The following is a 20,351-nucleotide window of genomic DNA, read 5'->3' on the forward strand; positions in this document are numbered from 1 at the left end:
AGGCATTTCCAGCAGACAGACGACTTTACGAGGGGTATGGTGATCGGGCTGAGAAGGGCAGGTTGGTCGCTTCGTCAAATCGCAGCCGATACCCATAGGGATGTGTCCACGGTGCAGCGCCTGTGGCGAAGATGGTTGGCGCAGGGACATGTGGCACGTGCGAGGGGTCCAGGCGCAGCCCGAGTGACGTCAGCACGCGAGGATCGGCGCATCCGCCGCCAAGCGGTGGCAGCCCCGCACGCCACGTCAACCGCCATTCTTCAGCATGTGCAAGACACCCTGGCTGTTCCAATATTGACCAGAACAATTTCTCGTCGATTGGTTGAAGGAGGCCTGCACTCCCGGCGTCCGCTCAGAAGACTACCATTGACTCCACAGCATAGACGTGCACGCCTGGCATGGTGCCGGGCTAGAGCGACTTGGATGAGGGAATGGCGGAACGTCGTGTTCTCTGATGAGTCACGCTTCTGTTCTGTCAGTGATAGTCACCGCAGACGAGTGTGGCGTCGGCGTGGAGAAAGGTCAAATCCGGCAGTAACTGTGGAGAGCCCTACCGCTAGACAACGCGGCATCATGGTTTGGGGCGCTATTGCGTATGATTCCACGTCACCTCTAGTGCGTATTCAAGGCACGTTAAATGCCCACCGCTACGTGCAGCATGTGCTGTGGCCGGTGGCACTCCCGTACCTTCAGGGGCTGCCCAATGCTCTGTTTCAGCAGGATAATGCCCGCCCACACACTGCTCGCATCTCCCAACAGGCTCTACGAGGTGTACAGATGCTTCCGTGGCCAGCGTACTCTCCGGATCTCTCACCAATCGAACACGTATGGGATCTCATTGGACGCCGTTTGCAAACTCTGCCCCAGCCTCGTACGGACGACCAACTGTGGCAAATGGTTGACAGAGAATGGAGAACCATCCCTCAGGACACCATCCGCACTCTTATTGACTCTGTACCTCGACGAGTTTCCGCGTGCATCGCCACTCGCGGTGGTCCTACATCCTACTGAGTCGATGCCGTGCGCATTGTGTAACCTGCATATCAGTTTGAAATAAACATCAATTATTCGTCCGTGCCGTCTCTGTTTTTTCCCCAACTTTCATCCCTTTCGAACCACTCCTTCTTGGTGTTGCATTTGCTCTGTCAGTCTGTGTATATAGAATGGGTCTCAAAGTACCATTTGACAAACATCCCTCATTTGTAAAAACTTTAGGTGTAAAAGTACACTGGTATTGTTTGATTGTATAAAGCTGCAACTTAATTAAATTCTTGATGTATAGTCTTGTGGAAATATTCAAGTTCCTTTTTTTACTGAAGGCTGATTCTATTTAAATTGTGACACATGGGAGGAACTTCTCTTTTAAAAAATATACAGACTGAATACCAGTCTTATTTCCATAAGATGTTAGAATGGGAGGAGTCTGAAAGGAAGAAACGATAGATAAGAAACAAGTTCGAAGAATCTTAGGCCATGCAGAAAGGAGGTATATCAGAGTACTTACGTCTACACCAGTCTTGTGTTATTATAATCAGTCTGTGTGCTGTCTTGAACTGAACTGTGTGTAAGCTGGTCGCATACCTGTGACAGTGAGTGTGAAGAGGAAGGAATGAGGGGATTAAGGAGAGTGAGCGAGGAGCGGGAATAGATGGCTGTTCTAGCTTGTTGTGGTGTTGTGAAGATTTTTTTATCAATCTCTTCAAATAAAATATTTATATTTTTTGGATATTTTGTTCCGATTGTAGTTCGGATTCCACCTTTGGTCTGTATTAATGAATATATTTTCAATGATGTTGAGTAGAGTACCTTTATTAGCTAATCGGAGGATGGACAAATCTTGTCATAGGATATAAACTTCATCGTTCTGATCCGCATTGAATTGTTAATACAATATAATTATTAAATTAATGTTGTAATGGTCCACCTTTCAATACCATAATATGCAATATTCTAAATTACTCGTACATTAATTAGGGATTAGTTTCGGCCGCGGCTGGCCATCTTCAGCCTTAATGTAAAACATCTAATAACTAAACAAATATACATGCACACAATTGACATAAAACAAATGAAAACAAATATATACAAATTGACATTAAAAACTGGGATGAAATTATGAGTAAATTTGAAAATAACTAGGTTCTCAGTTCTTGCATCCTGAGTATGCTCATCATCGAGATTCTTTCATGTATTAATATTCACATAACTGTTAGTTCTAACACTGCTAATCATTACTAATTCAATTGTAAACGGGAACTGGTAAATGTTGATCCAGTAGTCCATCACCAAATCTATTTGAGTGGTGTTAGCCATATGCAAGTCATCGGACGCCACTGTAAGTAACTACCAGCTGACGGAGAACTGCTAGATAGTGTTTCAACATCAATCAAAGTAATAAAATGAGATTTACTTTGATTTTTTGGAACACACCAAAATTGATACTAATAATAATTTTAACAACATCCTTTTCTGGGCAAGAGTTGTAGGTGACATCATAGTAATTATGGATGAGAGCATTACAAATGCAGCAACCACCCTAATTAATCTAAATAACATAGACCCACACATAAAATTCATACTTGAATCCGAAACTGAATGGAGAATAAATGTTTTAGACCTAACTATTATCAAGCACCCAAGCTACTTAAGATATAAGATTTTCAGAAAACCCACCCATACAGTCACCACAATCCGTCAAGATTCTTTACACCCCCAAATTCACAAACGAGCAGCATACAACAGCATGGTATACCGAGCCTTCAGTGTCCCAATGTCTAAAAGAGACCCCAAAAATGAGTTGAACACTATTCGTAATATAGCTAAATCCAATGGATACAACAGTTTCTTTATAGAAAATAATCAATAAATATAAGTACAGCCCTTCTACCACCTTGAAAAAGACAAGTAAAACAACTCCTCCCTTTTTATCTTTACCTACAACGAACAAATCTACCAAATCTTTAAAAAGCACGATGTAAAATAGTTTTCAAAACAAACAATAGGAATGCACAAGTCTAAAAAAAAAGAATGCCACATCCATAAACAAGTTCAATAATTATTCAAAATCAGGAGTATACAGGATCATTTGCAACAGTTGTAATTCTTCTTACGTCAGACTAACCAGGAGAAATTTTAATATAAGGTGTTGTATGTCCTCCGCTCTCTTTGCTCAGCGCCAGCCGCACGCACACAAGGGTGGATCATTCGAGACTCGACGCGCAGTCTTCAGTGCGCGTGTCTGTTACGTCGTGTGCAGTATATAAGGAGCTCCCTGTCTGTCACTCATCAGGATTCTCCCCAGTGTCCTGCTCCAGAATACACTGAACGTCGAACACGGAGGCTACTCCTCTTAAAAATGTGTCTCGACCAGGTGGACAGAATTCTGGTAGTATGAGGTTTCACCTCAGGTCACTACTCCACTTTCCCATTCCTTCATCCATGTCGAGCCCCGATGTTGTATGCCACACATCCCCAAGCTCACTCAAGCTCCGACACACACATTAGATTCTCTAATTGTGAACATAGCTTTCATTTAGTACAAGCTTATGAACTCAGACACTTCAAGTTAGAAGGAACTCTCTTAGCTAATCTATGCTAGTGCAAATGATAGTTTTCAACTATCACGAACTATATCTTTCCCAAGAACTATCTTTTCAAGATAGCAGTGAGTGTAAATACATTCAGAGTGTACATAGTGTATAGAAACAGAAACTCTCTCAAGATTAATCATCTACTTTGCTTCAAGACAATTTTATGTTTTATTCTTCTACATACTGTAGAATTCTGTGTGAAGCAAATAAATAAGTTGTGTTCTTGTAAACCTTATCTTGTTTACAACACAACTCATTGGCGACGAGGTAAAAAAAACAAAAAAAACTACGTGCCATCTGCCACCAACACATTGGTGACGAAGTCAAACAGTGGTCAGTGTGTCGCCCACTCATTCGAAACAAGGTATAAAACTGATTACATACTGTCGTCAACTCATTCGCGACAGGGCAACAAACTCTTACAGGATATCGTCCACTCATTGGCACAGTGTCACTATACTCCGTAACTATCACCACTCCACATTGGAACCTGTACGGCCTCTACCAGCAGTTAGCCTCTTCTACAGTGCAACTATTAGCCTCCGTCGAACTACGGACAGTCAGCCGGCATTCCAAGGCTCTCTCTTGCTCGCAGCACCTGTTCGGCACGCTTCAGCTTGCTTGCTCTCTCACACACTCCCACCTGTTCCGGTGAAGGTCTCGCCTACAGCCAGCTTAGTACACGCTGCTAGACAAGTTCTTTTCTCTCACGCATCTCAACATGGCTACAGCCGAGCAGCTAGCTGCCGTATTGCAAGCTCTACAGCAGCAACAACAGAAATTCATGCAGCAACAACAAGCGGCATTGCTCACAGCTATGCAAACTCTTTCTGTTTCTACACAGCCCTCAGCAATTCCTCCGTTCTCTGCTTTTGATCCAGCTAAGGAAGAATGGTCAGTCTATTTCGCCCGCCTCCAGCAACATTTCATATGCCATTCCGTCACGGATGACAAGCGCCAACGTGCACTATTTCTCAGTTCAGTTGGCAATGATACGTGCGAATTACTACAAAAATTAAGTCCAGAGGAGCAACTCTGTGAAACTATGCTAAAGCCCCGCACATAGTGGCCGCTCGCTACAAATTTTTTCAGAGCAGGAAGCAACTGCATCAGACTCGTGCTGAATGGATAGCGGAATTGCGAGGTCTAGCTAAACCCTGCCAGTTTATATGTTCCAAGGACGGTTGTGGTACGCCCTATACCGATTCCCTCATTCGGGATATGGTCATTCTGCATACTCCTGAGGACAAAGTTCGTTTTGACGCTGTCAAGAAGAGTAACCCTTCTTTAGAAGACATCCAGCGTATTGCCACGGTATACGAACTTTCTACCAAGACTGCGGCAGAAATAGCTTCTAAACGCGAAGTCGCTCAAGTCTCTACTCCAGCCCGCCAGTCCTCTGCTACCTTGAACCGCGCAGCCAAGTCGCTCTCTGCCAAGCATTCTCGCCCGGTTTCCTCTCGTTCTTCTCCAAGGAAGCCCACTTCTAAGAGTAAGTCGCAACTCCTGCCTTCCTGCAGAGGATGTTTCAAACATCATGAACGTCGTGCCTGTCGTTTTTTCAAAGCCACTTGTGAACAATGTAATAAAGTAGGACACATCAAGACTGTATGTCAGAGTTCGCTCCGCCCTGCTAAGACTCCTGCAGCGCGCCCGAAGCATATACAGCCCCGACAGGACATGGAAGTTGATCAGATAAATCTTATTCTTCCCACCAAGAATTCTCACAAGATCATCGTTCCTCTATCATTCTCTGATCACTCTGTCGATTTTCAGTTAGACACTGGATCACCTGTCTCTATCATTAACCTGGCTACATATCACGACTTAGGTTCACCTTCATGCTCTCCAGCTGACATCCAGCTTGTTACATTTAACAAACGGAAGATTGACATTAAAGGCCAAATCACGCTTCCAGCCAGTTATAAAGGAATTCGGAAGGTCATTCCACTACTCGTAGTCAACAACTACACCGCATCGAACATTATGGGCATGGATCTCTTTAATTTATTCGGCTTCCAGATTCATGACAACATCAACGTAGTATCTACGTTGCAACCTACTTCTGATATTACGGCTCTCCTCGAGCAGTTTCCTGAAGTCTTCGACTCTACGCTCGGAACCGCAAAAAACTATACAGCTCACATACAGCTGAAATCAGGAGCTAAGCCGCGCTTTTTCAAAGCACGTCCAGTACCCCTGGCACTTCAAGACCAGGTCACTAAGGAGTTAGAAAGATGGGTAGAAGCTGGAATAGTGGTACCAGTCAATTACAGTCAATGGGCCACTCCACTAGTTGTAATCAAGAAACCTGATGGCAATGTACGACTTTGTGGTGATTTCCGATCTACGATCAACGCACAAATCGACACAGATATATTTCCAATTCCCCGTCCAGAGGACTTATTCCGTCGTCTAGCTGGTGGACAGTTCTTCTCTAGAGTGGATCTTAAAGAAGCCTATCTACAGCTACTTTTAGATGAAGAATCCAAGCAATTTCTCACACTCAACACTCCTATCGGACTGCTCCAGCTCCAGTGTCTCCCGTTCAGCATCTCTTCCTCAGCGGCTATTTTTCAGCGCTATTTAGCTCAACTCACCGCCTCCATTCCCGGTTGTGCTAACTACCTTGATGATATTATTGTGACCGGCGCAGATCATCAAGAACATCTCCATAATCTGCGCCTCCTTCTCACGAAGTTGAAAGACAATGGCCTACGAGCGAAACTCGCTAAATGCACTTTCTTTCAGCCGCAAGTTCACTACCTGGGACACATCCTCAATAAAAACGGCATTCAACCTAGTGAACGGAATGTCTCGGCGATTGTAAACTTGCCTGTACCACAGAACATCAAGCCGCTCCAATCCTTCCAAGGCAAAGCGAACTACTATAACAAGTTCATTCCCCGCTTTGCTTCAGTTGCAGCTCCATTAAACGCCTTACGCAAAAAAGGTGTTAAATTTCAGTGGTCTCCGCAATGCCAACAGGCCTGGCAAACGATCAACAAAGCCCTTGTTCAAGCTGTTAAACTCACTCATTTTCAGCCTGGCAAGCTCATCACCCTAGCTACTGACGCATCAGATTACGGCGTCGGCGCCGTTCTCTCCCAGAAGGATCGTCACGGACAAGAACGCCCCATTGCCTTTGCTTCGAAGACACTTAATGAGCATCAATGTCGGTACTCCCAGATAGAAAAAGAAGCTTTAGCAATCATCTTTGGTATTCGCCGTTTCAATAAATATCTCTATGGCAACCATTTCCTGATCATTACTGATCACAAGCCTCTAGTACACTTATTCCATCCTGGTAATAAGATCCCTGAGCATTCCCTCAGAAAGCATCAAAGATGGTCCATGTTCCTTTCTGATTATTCCTATCAGATCGCCTATCGTGCCACATCCCAGCATTGTAATGCTGATGCCCTCTCTCGCTTAACAGTCGGTCCTGATACCGCCTTCGATTCTCAAGAATCCGAATGTCTTCAGTTAGACATAGAACTCGAAGGCACCGTATCCACCTTTCCTATTGACGCTACCTGCCTTGCTAAAGCTACGGATAAGGACAGTACACTTGCTACGGTACGTACTTACATCCGCAATGGTTGGCCCCTTCAGAACAAACTTCCTGCCCACCTTGCGCCTTATCATCGTATTCAGCATCGTCTTACGACTCGTGCCGGAGTTATACTCCTCGAAACCGGCACCACCTTCCGAGTGGTTATCCCACCTAGTCTACAGACACAAGTTCTCGACCTGTGACACCAAAGTCATTGGGGTATATCCCGCACTAAGCAACTGGCACGTCAACACTGCTACTGGCCTGGTATTGATGCCGCCATCAAAAAGCTCATCCGCCATTGTGAACAATGTCAAATTAATCAGAACGCCCCGTCTTCTGATCTAGCTTCATAGCCTCCTGCTACTTCTCCATGGGAAGGAGTTCACATCGATTTCGCAGGTCCTTTCCTCAATTCCATGTGGCTCATCGTCATAGATTCTCTATCGAACTTTCCCTATGTAGTGGATATGCATTCGACTACTACTACAGAAGCTACCATTCGTGATCTTCAGAAAATATTTACAACTGAAGGCTTACCTCAAGTCCTAATTTCTGACAATGGACCGCAATTTACAGCTACTGCTTTTAAGAACTTCTGTACATATAATGGCATTCGCCATATCCTAGCACCGCCTTTTCATCCTCAATCTAATGGTGAAGCTGAACGCTTTGTACAAACTTTTAAGAAAAGTATGAAAAAAGCTGTCTCTTCAGGCTTTACTAAAGACCAAGCATTGTTACAACTCTTAAGCAACTACAGAACTCTGCCCGGCGCTGATAATGTCACTCCCGCACAAAAGCTCCATGGACGACCTCACAGAACTTTACTTTCTCTGTTGCAGCCTCTTCCAGCCCAGCCTAAGACCTCGCCAACAAAGTTCACCGTCAACGACAGGGTCTACATAAGGACATTCAAGTCAAACCCTCTCTGGTTACCTGGTGTCATCCGCAGATCTTTGGACCATCGTCTCTACGAGATTCAGACTGCTGAGAAACGCATTTGCCGCCACCAGGACCAGATACGCCTGCGCTACTGTCCATATCCGGCTATTGATTCTCTTGTCAAGCCAGATAAATCTATTGCTGAACGAGCTTTAGACCATTTAATAACCATGGGCTCCTTTCAGGACGATGCAGCGCCACTCCGCCCAGTCACAGCTCCGGACAATACAACAGAGACGTCAGAAGCTCCTGCCCAGCATCGTAGCCGCCGCCAGTGCCGTATCGGCGTATTTAGGAGGGGAGGGTGTTGTATGTCCTCCGCTCTCTTCGCTCAGCGCCAGACAGCCGCACGCACGCAAGCGTCTGATGTAGAACAAGCACGTACTTGCTGGAGGAAGCAGGCTGGGCCATGTAAACAAAGGAGTGGATAGGGAACAAGCACTGACTTGCGTTCTATCTTTCCTTGTAATATGAGGTGCAGAAGCCCGTTCTTTCTACCTCATAGAACATGGCCAAAGTAAGCTGTTTCTTTGGCTTTGATTATGTTTGCCAGTTCACAGTCTGCTCTAGCTCTCCTTAACATTTCCAATAATACTGCCTCAAAGGCTTTTATTTCTGTGACGGTAACAGCTCTCCATTATTGAGCCGTTGAATGGAGCGACATTTCTTTACAAGTAGACAGGAACTGATTTGTGTACCTGCTCATTGCTTTCACAATTCAGTTCAAAATATGTAACATAAAAAGAGGTTGAAATACTGCACAGGCTCTGCATCAGCGAGAGGGGCATGTTTAGGACCTGATGTTTCAAGAAACAGCTGGGAGGGTTGGAACTGAAGTGTCTCTTTCAAATGATTTTTTAGTAAACCCTGTATTATGCATATAGGCATAGCCTACACTGTTTGCATTTGTGTCACTTCCCCAATTGGTAATACTATTGCTTTCACCAATGATAGTACTACTGATACTTTGGAATGTTATTGCTACTCTCACTTCCCGTCTCAGAAATAACATCACCAACATCATGACTACATGACACTGATATTGTTACATGTTCATCAGACTCAACGTAGCCATCATTGGCACAGACTTAGTATACTCAGCCTAAATCATCTTTCTCGAACACATCCCATGTAATACCAATATAAATGGTCCGATATTGGACACTATAAATTTTCCAGCTAACTCATTCTTGGTTGCCAGCGTTTCGCCCTCATGTGCTAGGGTGGGCTCATCAGTTGGTACCTAGCACACCTACAAAAAATTGGAAAATTTGAAAAAAAATCCTCTCTCCATAAATGAAGTGATTACTTTGATAGTTGTGGTAATCTACAGGCTTTTTTGGATTCTAGATCATCTGTATGCTGCTATCTGTCAGAAAACAGACAAATACAAGCTTGTGTATGGAGCGCTATTGCATTCCTGGCAATTTACTCTACCGCACCGAAGTACGCTTAATTGTTATTGTCCCCACTGCTGTTCTATTAATGATTTATATCTTATTGTTTCAGATTCAGACAATCATGTACTTCGCAGACCTACTGCAGCCTATACCAGTCAATGAAAAACAAACGGTGAGTATCACAAATGGGAGTTCCATATGTTTCACCATGAAATGACTGTATTTTAGATGGTATCTTTGATGACATACAGCATGATATAGATGTTGATTCCCACAGGGGACCTGAAATATTTGTCCTGAATGAGTAAAGTTATAATAGCATTATAAATTTTCCAGTTAACTCATTCCTGGTTGCCAGCGTTTCGCCCCATTGTGCTAAGTTGGGCTCATCAGTTGGTAAATAGCACATCCAACCAGATGCATGGCTAGTGCATACCGTGGAGGCCACTGCATAAGCTACTTGAAGCCACCGGCAATGCCAGTGCACTATGAGAGACTTTGTTCCATTACCAAAAATTGATGCCTGCCTGGCCATCAGATGATATAGATGTTGATTCCCATAGGGAACCTGAAATATTTGTCCTGAATGAGTAAATTTATAATACCACTCAGTGAAGACATTAAATAATCCTGGCAAGAGAAGAAAACCTTGTCTTACTCCCCCATGAATCTTTGCTGGGTAATGATTTATTTGCCAAACCTGATACGGACCATGAAGCTGATAGATCATAGTAAACCTGAAAAATGCAGTTTGATGTTGATATAAACTGAGCACTAAACATATCACATGCTGTGGACAGCGATGTGCTCAGGAAGTAGAAACAGCTTATGCCAGAGCACCTTATCAAATTATTTCTTGTAATCTATAAAGCACATTTCTTGTAATCTATGAAGCATAAATGCATTTCTCTACCACAATCAATCATCCTTTCCTCTAAACAGCACAATGTAATAATTGCATCACGTGTAGAGATATTTCTGTCAAGATCAAACTGCATTTCATCTAGATACATCCACTGTGGGTAGGGACAGTAGAATACATCCACGGTATTCCCTGTCTGCCATACAAGGTGACTAAAAAGGACGGCCTTGTTGCTGAAATGGATTGTGGCAGTGGAATTGTGAATAGGACCCCCTGTGGATGGGAGGTTTAAATACATCTACAGGTAATCACTGCCTGTCACAGAAGGCAACTAAAAGGGTTATATGGCCATCGGTCCCTCTCAAGGGTTAGTTGTAGACTGATCAAAATTTATGTGCATGCTGGATGGAGAAGGGCCTCTTTCATGTGTGACTAAGCTCAAAAGATATCGATGTTGATTCCCATAGGGAATCTGAAATATTTGTCCCGAATGAGTAAATTTATAATACCAATATAAATGGTCCGTTATTGGACGTTATAAATTTTCCAGCTAACTCATTCCTGGTTGCCAGCGTTTCCCCCCCCCCCCGTATGTTAGGCTGGGCTCATCAGTTGGTACCTAGTACACCTGCCAAGACGCATGGCCAGTGCATACCATTGAGGCCACTGCGTAGGCTACTTGGAGCCACCAGCAGTGCCAATGCACTTGAGACTTTGTCTCATTACCTAAAATTGATGCCTGCTTGGCCATCAGATGGTATAGATGTTGATTCCCATAGAGAATATGAAATATTTGTCCTGAATGAGTAAATTTATAATACCAATATAAATGGTCCGTTAATGGACATTATAAATTTTCCAGCTAACTCATTCCTGGTTGCCAGCATTTCGCCCTCGTGTGCTAGGCTGGGCTCATCAGTTGGTACCTAGCATACCTACCAAGACGCATGGGTAATGCATACCATGGAGGTCACCGCGTAGGCTACTTGGAGCCACCGGCAGTGCCAATGCATTTGAGACTTTGTCTCATTCCTTAAAATTGATGCCTGCTTGGCCAACCTATTGTTGCAATGTGAAGCCGTATATCCCACCTCCCATGCGGTCCTAGAACTGCCAAAGGTTTGGACACATGGTATCTCGTTCAGTTCAGTCTGTTTATGGTACTTTGGAAAAAAAGCTCATAGTGTGGAACAGTGCACATGCACACCCTCAAATAGATGAACAAACTGGCTTGGTCATCATTCTCCTTGAGATAAAAACTGTCCTGTCTATTTCACTGAGAAGAAGATCCAAATGATCGAGACTCTGGATGGTCTCTCATACCAGGAAGTGTGCCGTAAGTTTCATCCCTTGAATACACCTGCCAAACCACTAGACTTTAGCAATATAGCAGAGTCTACCAAGTTCACAGTCCAGCAACACCTGTGAAGATAGCTGCGCCAAGACGGCATTTGCTCGTGCAAGCAGACCACAAAGAGTAAAAGCTCGAAAGTGAGGACCACCCAACCTTCGGCCACAAAGAAACTTGTGCTGGTGAAGGCAACTAAGCCGACACACCAGGGTAGAAAGGCCACATCTCCCGCCTGTAAGAGGTTGAAGAATGCTGCTCTAAAGCCTGCAGATGTTCCATTGTCAACCATGGCTCGAAATACCCCTTCCAGCCCATCTGAACTTGAACAAATGTTAGGGAGGAAGGGAGCCCTTCTTAAGCGCTCTTTTACCCTTCCTATGAAAGGGAAAACATGCCCTCCATCTGCAGGTTATGTGTCAGCACCAGTAGGAGCACCTGCTGCAAAACCTGCATGCTCCCCTCATAGGAGTACATCCCACCACCTGCAAAAAGTATCAAAGAAAAATTCCGGGACCCTCTACCTCTCAGAAACCTTGTCTGGTGACAACGTGATGGATGTTTTGGGTAATTCTCCATACTCAGGTGGAGACATTTGTGTTTAGGCTAGGAAGCATCTTGCCACTTATAACCATACTCAAATGGAGACGTTTGTGTTTAGGCTGGGAAGCATCTTGCTGCTTATAACCTAATACAAGGAAGAAAGTGTCCACACAGTGGCATTATTACAGTGGAATTGTAATGGATAGGACAGGCATCTTACTGAGCTGTGCCAGCTAATCACTCAGTTCGCGGCAAGTATAGTCTGTATTCAAGAAACTAATCTCAGACCAGATCATCTTGAGAAATTTTAGACTATACTTGAAAGAACAGGATTATACCAACGGGGCTTGGTGTTGGTATCTTATTCTGATACCTACAGTAAAATGATTCCACTAAGAACCAGGCTGAAGGCAGTAGTGGTATGTGTTTCGTTGCCTGTCATGACTACAGTTTGGAATGTTTATTTTCCACCAGGCCAACCTCTGAATATAAATGATGTAATTGACGTTATAAATCAGCTCCCACCTCCTTTCCACCTGTTAGGTGATTTTAATACCCATTATCAGTGGCAGCTGGTGCAGAAAATCAGTTGTGTGCTGTAACCCATCCCCACTCCAAAAAATAAAAATATTTAGAAACATAGCAGTATGTGGTTTACAAGGGGCTCTCCACTGAGTTTTCCACACTGAACAAACATGCAAACAACCCCAACACATATACACATTCCTCATAAAAAAACTAATAAACTATATAATTAAACACACAATAACACATGCAATGGCAAAATATTCACAATCCCAAACACTTGGTGTGAGCGCGCAAAGACAGAACTTCCCAGTGTTACCAATATCATTGAAATAAAACCAGCAACGTCGTAATGCAAAATTATATGTTAAATTTTTATAGTGTAATTTATAAAATAGACATTTTTAATTAAAGAAAATCACAATATCATGTCCTTATTTTGACAACATAAAAATTACAATTTTTATAGTTCATCGATTTACAAATGTGGCTATGGAATAGGCAAGTTGATAGTATTCTATCCTCTTTGGTATTAAAAAACCTGGCACGAACAGCTCTATAGTATTTTGTTTTACCGTTTGCTTTGAGCGATCCCCTCTTAAATACTACCGCTGAGTCAAGAGGGTGCCAGCTGCCACATTCTCATATCTGTCGTAATGAAAGTGTGACTAGTGCTAGTGCTGCCCCTCTGTGGTCGAACAAAGAATCGCTGTGAAGTGATGCCTTGGCTGTTGTTTCCACAGCCTATCGGAACACATTCTCTTTGTATAGGAAAAGTTCGGCACGCATGCGCAAAAGGCAGAGTTCCTGGTTTCTAGCTAATAGCTCGCTGAGCTGTGATCGCACAGCACCCGGAGTGGAGCGCACCACACCAGTAGTTACCTGGTTGTGAGGGGAGTTGAATAATTTCCTATTCTTTGACTGACGTCTTTTTCGATGCACTGTATTTGAATGTAGATAATATTTTTAAAATAATTTATTTTCCCAATAGGCAATGTGCTGCAGCACTTCAGCCCCTGCCCATTATAGGGCTCCAGAATGACTTTTCCACAGAGAAAGGGAGTTGGAGAAGTTGATAGGAGAGCTGAATCTATGCATTTTGAATATAGGAGAACCAACACAAACATAGTGGACGAAATCTTGTCTCACATTGACGTTAGTTTGTACAGCCATGCCCTCATTCCCGTGCATTAGTGAGGTGTACATGACGGCCTCTGTACAGTGATCATTTCCCCATTGTGCTTACTTTGTTGAAATAGAAATCCATCCCCATTGTATTCTAAAATGAGCTAATTGACCAAATTTTACATCACTAGCATTCTTCAGTGACTCAAATAGCGGGTAAAGGGTTTCCACCTGTTCAATACATTGACATAGTGACTTAATTAAAATATCACATTTTTATTATTATCATTATGGTACCGGTTTTGGCATCTCCCATGCCATCATCAGCCAATGAAAATTTGCAAGGTATTATAAGTGATTACATGAAATATTTATGCAGTATGGAAACATATACAGAGCATGCTATCTAGTGTTCTGAAATTTTTACAGTTATATACATACATTAAAATATGTGTGATTAAAATACAAAGACCGCTTAATCTTTTAAGATGTTAGACACGTCATTAAACACAACACTTTATTGTGTGTCAAAAAGATTTTTCACAACTAAAATATATGTGAATGGCCTTGAAGAGTACAAGGTGTTCCTTCTAAAACTTTATCAATCAATCAATACTGATCTGCATTTAGGGCAGTCGCCCAGGTGGCAGATTCCCTATCTGTTGCTTTCCTAGCCTTTTCCTGAATGATTTCAAAGAAATTGGAAATTTATTGAACGTCTCCCTTGGTAATTTATTCCAATCCCTAACTCCCCTTCCTATAAATGAATATTTGCCCCAGTTTGTCCTCTTGAATTCCAACTTTTATCTTCATATTGTGATCTTTCCTACTTTTATAAACGCCATTCAAACTTATTCGTCTACTAATGTCATTCCACGCCAACTCTCCGCTGACAGCTCGGAACATACCACTTAGTCGAGCAGCTCTTCTTCTTTCTCTCAGTTCTTCCCAACCCAAACATTGCAACATTTTTGTAACGCTACTCTTTTGTCGGAAATCACCCAGAACAAATCGAGCTGCTTTTCTTTGGATTTTTTCCAGTTCTTGAATCAGGTAATCCTGGTGAGGGTCCCATACACTGGAACCATACTCTAGTTGGAGTCTCACCAGAGACTTATATGCCCTCTCCTTTACATCCTTACTACAACCCCTAAACACCCTCATAACCATGTGCAGAGATCTGTACCCTTTATTTACAATCCCATTTATGTGATTACCCCAATGAAGATCTTTCCTTATATTAACACCTAGATACTTACAATGATCCCCAAAAGGAACTTTCACCCCATCAACGCAGTAATTAAAACTGAGAGGACTTTTCCTATTTGTGAAACTCACAACCTGACTTTTAACCCCGTTAATCAACATACCATTGCCTGCTGTCCATCTCACAACATTTTCGAGGTCACGCTGCAGTTGCTCACAATCTTGTAACTTATTTATCACTCTATAGAGAATATCATCCACAAAAAGCCTTACCTCCGATTCCACTCCTTTACTCATATCATTTATATATATAAGAAAACATAAAGGTCCGATAATACTGCCGTGAGGAATTCCCCTCTTAATAATTACAGGGTCAGATAAAGCTTCACCTACCCTAATTCTCTGAGATCTATTTTCTAGAAATATAGCAACCCATTCAGTCACTCTTTTGTCTAGTCCAATTGCACTCATTTTTGCCAGTAGTCTCCCATGATCCACCCTATCAAATGCTTTAGACAGGTCAATCGCGATACAGTCCATTTGACCTCCAGAATCCAAGATATCTGCTATATCTTGCGGGAATCCTACAAGTTGAGCTTCAGTGGAATAACCTTTCCTAAAACCGAATTGCCTTCTATCGAACCAGTTATTAATTTCGCAAACATGTCTAATATAATCAGAAAGAATGCCTTCCCAAAGCTTACATACAATGCATGTCAAACTTACTGGCCTGTAATTTTCAGCTTTATGTCTGTCACCCCTTCCTTTCTACACAGGGGCTACGATAGCAACTCTCCATTCATCTGGTATAGCTCCTCCGACCAAACAATAATCAAATAAGTGCTTCAGATATGGTACTATATCCCAACCCATTGCCTTTAGTATATCCCCAGAAATCTGATCAATTCCTGCCACTTTTCTAGTTTTCAACTTTTGTATCTTATTGTAAATGTCATTGTTATCATATGTAAATTTTATTACTTCTTTGGCCTTAGTCTCCTCCTCTATCTCGACATTTTCCTTGTAACCAACAATCTTTACATACTGCTGACTGAATACTTCTGCCTTTTGAAGATCCTCACAAACACACTCCCCTTGTTCATTAATTATTCCTGGAATGTCCTTCTTGGAACCTGTTTCTGCCTTAAAATACCTATACATACCCTTCCATTTTTCACTAAAATTCGTATGACTGCCAATTATGCTTGCCATCATGTTATCCTTAGCTGCCTTCTTTGCTAGATTCAATTTTCTAGTAAGTTCCTTCAATTTCTCCTTACTTCCACAGCCATTTCTAACTCTATTTCTTTCCAGTCTGCACCTCCTTCTTAGTCTCTTTATTTCTCTATTATAATAAGGTGGGTCTTTACCATTCCTTACCACCCTTAATGGTACAAACCTGTTTTCGCATTCCTCAACAATTTCTTTAAACCCATCCCAGAGCCTGTTTACATTTTTATTTACCGTTTTCCACCGATCATAATTACTTTTTAGAAACTGCCTCATGCCTGCTTTATCAGCCATATGGTACTGCCTAACAGTCCTACTTTTAAGACCTTCCTTTCTATCACATTTATTTTTAACTACCATAAAAACAGCTTCATGATCACTAATACCATCTATTACTTCAGTTTCCCTATAGAGCTCATCTGGTTTTATCAGCACGACATCCAGGATATTTTTCCCTCTGGTTGTTTCCATCACTTTCTGAATCAGCTGTCCTTCCCATATTAACTTGTTTGCCATTTGTTGGTCATGCTTCCTGTCATTCACATTTCCTTCCCAATTGACATCTGGCAAATTCAGATCTCCCGCTACAATCACATTTCTTTCCATGTCGTTTCCCACATAGCTGACTATCCTATCAAATAATTCCGAATCCGCGTCAGCGCTACCCTTTCCCGATCTGTACACTCCAAATATATCAAGTTGCCTATTATCTTTAGAAATGAGCCTTACACTTATAATTTTATGTGTCTCATCTTTAACTTTTTCGTAGCTTACAAATTCTTCTTTCACCAGAATGAACACTCCCCCTCCCACCCTTCCTATCCTATCTCTACGATACACACTCCAGTGCCGTGAGAAAATTTCTGCATCCATTATATCATTTCTCAGCCATGATTCAACTCCTATTACAATATCTGGTAAATATATATCTATTAAATTACTTAATTCTATTCCTTTCCTTACAATACTTCTACAGTTCAACACTAACAATTTTATGTCATCCCTACTTAATTTCCAGTTCCCTGTTCCCTTATCACCGCTCCCTAAGCCATCCCATTTCCCTGAATGTACCTCCCTATTACCCTTCCAAACAAATTTCCTAACTTATACGTACCACTGCGGTTTAAATGAAGGCCATCTGAGCGCAGATCCCTATCTCCTACCCACCCATTAGGATCTAGAAATTTCACTCCCAGTTTCCCACATACCCACTCCATAGTCTCATTTAAATCCCCAATCACCCTCCAGTCAGTATCCCTTCTACACAGTATTCCACTAATAACAATCTCCGCTTTCTTAAACTTCACCCGTGCTGCATTTACCAGATCCCACACATCTCCAACTATGTTGGTACTTATATCAGCTTGCCTTACGTTGTTGGTACCAACGTGAAACACTACCACCTTCTCCTTCCCCTCGTCCCTCTCTTCTACTTTCCTCAACATCTGCCTCAACCTAATTCCTGGATAACACTCTACCCTGGTACCCTTTCCTCCACACACTTTCCCCACATGTCTAACGATGGAATCCCCCATGACCAGAGCCTCAACCCTCAACCCTACCCACCTCATTTGATCCCCTCCCCTCCTGGTCAGCCCTATCTTTCCTGATAGCTGCAGAAGCTACTTCCTCCTCCCTTTTCTCCTTCCCATAACCCTGTTCCACCTGTCTTTTCCTATCCTCTACTCTACGTTTTCCTTTCCTACCTTTTCCCTTCCTCCTACTTCCACACATCTCACCAACAGTTCCCTGTCCCTCATCTTCCCTCTATTGTTCTACCTGGAGTGACTCGTATCGATTTCGCACAGACACCTGTCCTGAATTCTGATCCTGAATAGAGCCCTAAGCCTGCAATCTCCTTCCCCTTAGAACATTAGACCACCTCTTCAGTCTTTATACACTATCTGACGTACTGAATTAAATACTGATTTCTAGAACATTATTCCTTTTTTATATGTGATTAGGGTATTTAATCATTGTTCATATTTATATGAATCAGTTCCACCTAGTATGTATTCCTGAAATTTCAATGATATACAGGGGTTTTTTTTCTGTTAGAATGTCATAGTCTTTGTGTAGCTATTCTAAAACATATCACATGATTTAAGCTTGAACTTTGTATTTTGTGTTGTTCAAAAATTATTGTAAGGTTGAGGCCGTGCATTGATAGATGAGATCTTGAAAATTTCAATATCAGGTGGATTTTGACAAGTTAATATCGATTTCGACCCAACGCGGACCTCTAAACCCGAAGTGACCAAGCGTGGTGTATGTGAAGGAGCTGGGATGCAAAGGTTTTTTTTTTATTTTATTTTTTTAATAGATTTGTTGGCTTGAAAAGTGTAATGCTTACTTTGCATTCCAGCTCCTTCACATACACCACGCTTGGCCACTTCGGATTTGGAGGTCTGTGTTGGGTCGAGATTGATATTAACTTGTCAAAATCCACCTGATATTGAAATTTTCAAGATCTCATCTATCAAAGCACAGCCTCAACCATACAATAATTTTTGAACAACACAAAATACAGATTTCAAGCTTAAATCATGTGATATGTTTTAGAATAGCTACACAAAGACTGTGACATTCTAATAGAAAAAAAAAAAAAAATCTGTATATCATAGAAATTTCATGAATACATACTAGGTGGAACTGATTCATATAAATATGAACAATGATTAAATACCCTAATTACATAAACAAAAGGTCCGACTCGTTGGCTGAATGGTCAGCGTACTGGCCTTCGGTTCAGAGGGTCCCGAGTTTGATTCCCGGCCAGGTCGGGGATTTTAACCTTCATTGGTTAATTCCAATGGCCCGGGGGTGAATGTTTGTGCTGTCCCCAACATTCCTGCAACTCACACACCACACATAACACTATCCTCCACCACAATAACACGCAGTTACCTACACATGGCAGATGCCACCCACCCTCATCGGAGGGTCTGTCTTACAAGGGCTGCACTCGGCTAGAAATAGCCACATGAAATTATTACATAACACTATCCTCCACCACAATAACACGCAGTTAGCTACACACGGCAGATGCCGCCCACCCTCATCGGAGGGTCTGCCTTACAAGGGCTGCACTCGGCTAGAAATAGCCACACGAAATTATTATTATAAACAAAAGGAACAATGTTCTAGAATCAGTATTTAATTCAGTAGTCAGATAGTGTATAAAGACTGAAGATAAAGTTTAAAAAGGAACACCTTGTACTCTTCAAGGCCATTCACATATATTTTAGTTGTAAGAAATCTTTTTGACACACAAGAAAGTGTTGTGTTTTATGACGTGTCTAACATCTTAAAAGATTAAGCGGTCTTTGTATTTTAATCACACATATTTTAATGTATGTATACATATAATTGTAAAAATTTCAGAACACTAGATAGCATGCTCTGTATATGTTTCCATACTGCATAAATATTTCATGTAATCACTTATAATACCTTGCAAATTTTCATTGGCTGATGATGGCATGGGAGATGCCAAAACTGGTACCATAATGATAATAATAAAAATGTGATATTTTAATTAAGTCACTATGTCAGTGTATTGAACAGGTGGAAACCCTTTATCCTTAATCAACATTGTAAATTTCGATTCAGTACGGACCATAATGAAATTCTTAACATTAAATCAAATAGCGGGAGCGTAGATGATGACATGACTTACCAGTATATCACACAAGTTATTCTTGCTGCCCCTGAGGAGTCCATTGCATCTTTTTTTTCTGGGACTCCTCAACAAACCATGTTCCTTGGTGGAATAAAAAAAATTGTAGCAACTATAAAATAGTAACATCATGCTCATAAATGCTATTGAAAGTAGCTTACTGGGGCCAAGTTAGGAACATTTAAGAAACTCCGTGCTAAGGCTTCCTGCGACTGTGGAAATGACAGTCAGAAAATCTACCACCTGTCAGGTGTTACCCAGGCGAGAGACAAGATTTTGTTGATGTAATATCTGATGTAGTTGAATGGCTCAAGAACAAGGACTGTAATGTATAAGGGGTGC

The 20,351-nt window shown here is 42.1% G+C and overlaps 1 protein-coding gene across 1 annotated transcript in view; it reads left to right on the forward strand.

Moving 5' to 3' along the window:
* The window catches only part of LOC136883498 (fatty acid synthase), a 703,772-nt gene that overhangs the window by 657,304 nt on the left and 26,117 nt on the right, over positions 1-20,351 (forward strand). The window contains exon 35 of the mRNA XM_067155848.2: positions 9,601-9,663. Within this exon, the coding sequence (XP_067011949.2) occupies positions 9,601-9,663 (63 nt within the window). The remainder of the gene's footprint in view (positions 1-9,600; positions 9,664-20,351) is intronic.

Source organism: Anabrus simplex, chromosome 11 (genome assembly GCF_040414725.1).
Source record: "Anabrus simplex isolate iqAnaSimp1 chromosome 11, ASM4041472v1, whole genome shotgun sequence".
Taxonomy (NCBI): Eukaryota; Metazoa; Arthropoda; class Insecta; order Orthoptera; family Tettigoniidae; genus Anabrus; species Anabrus simplex.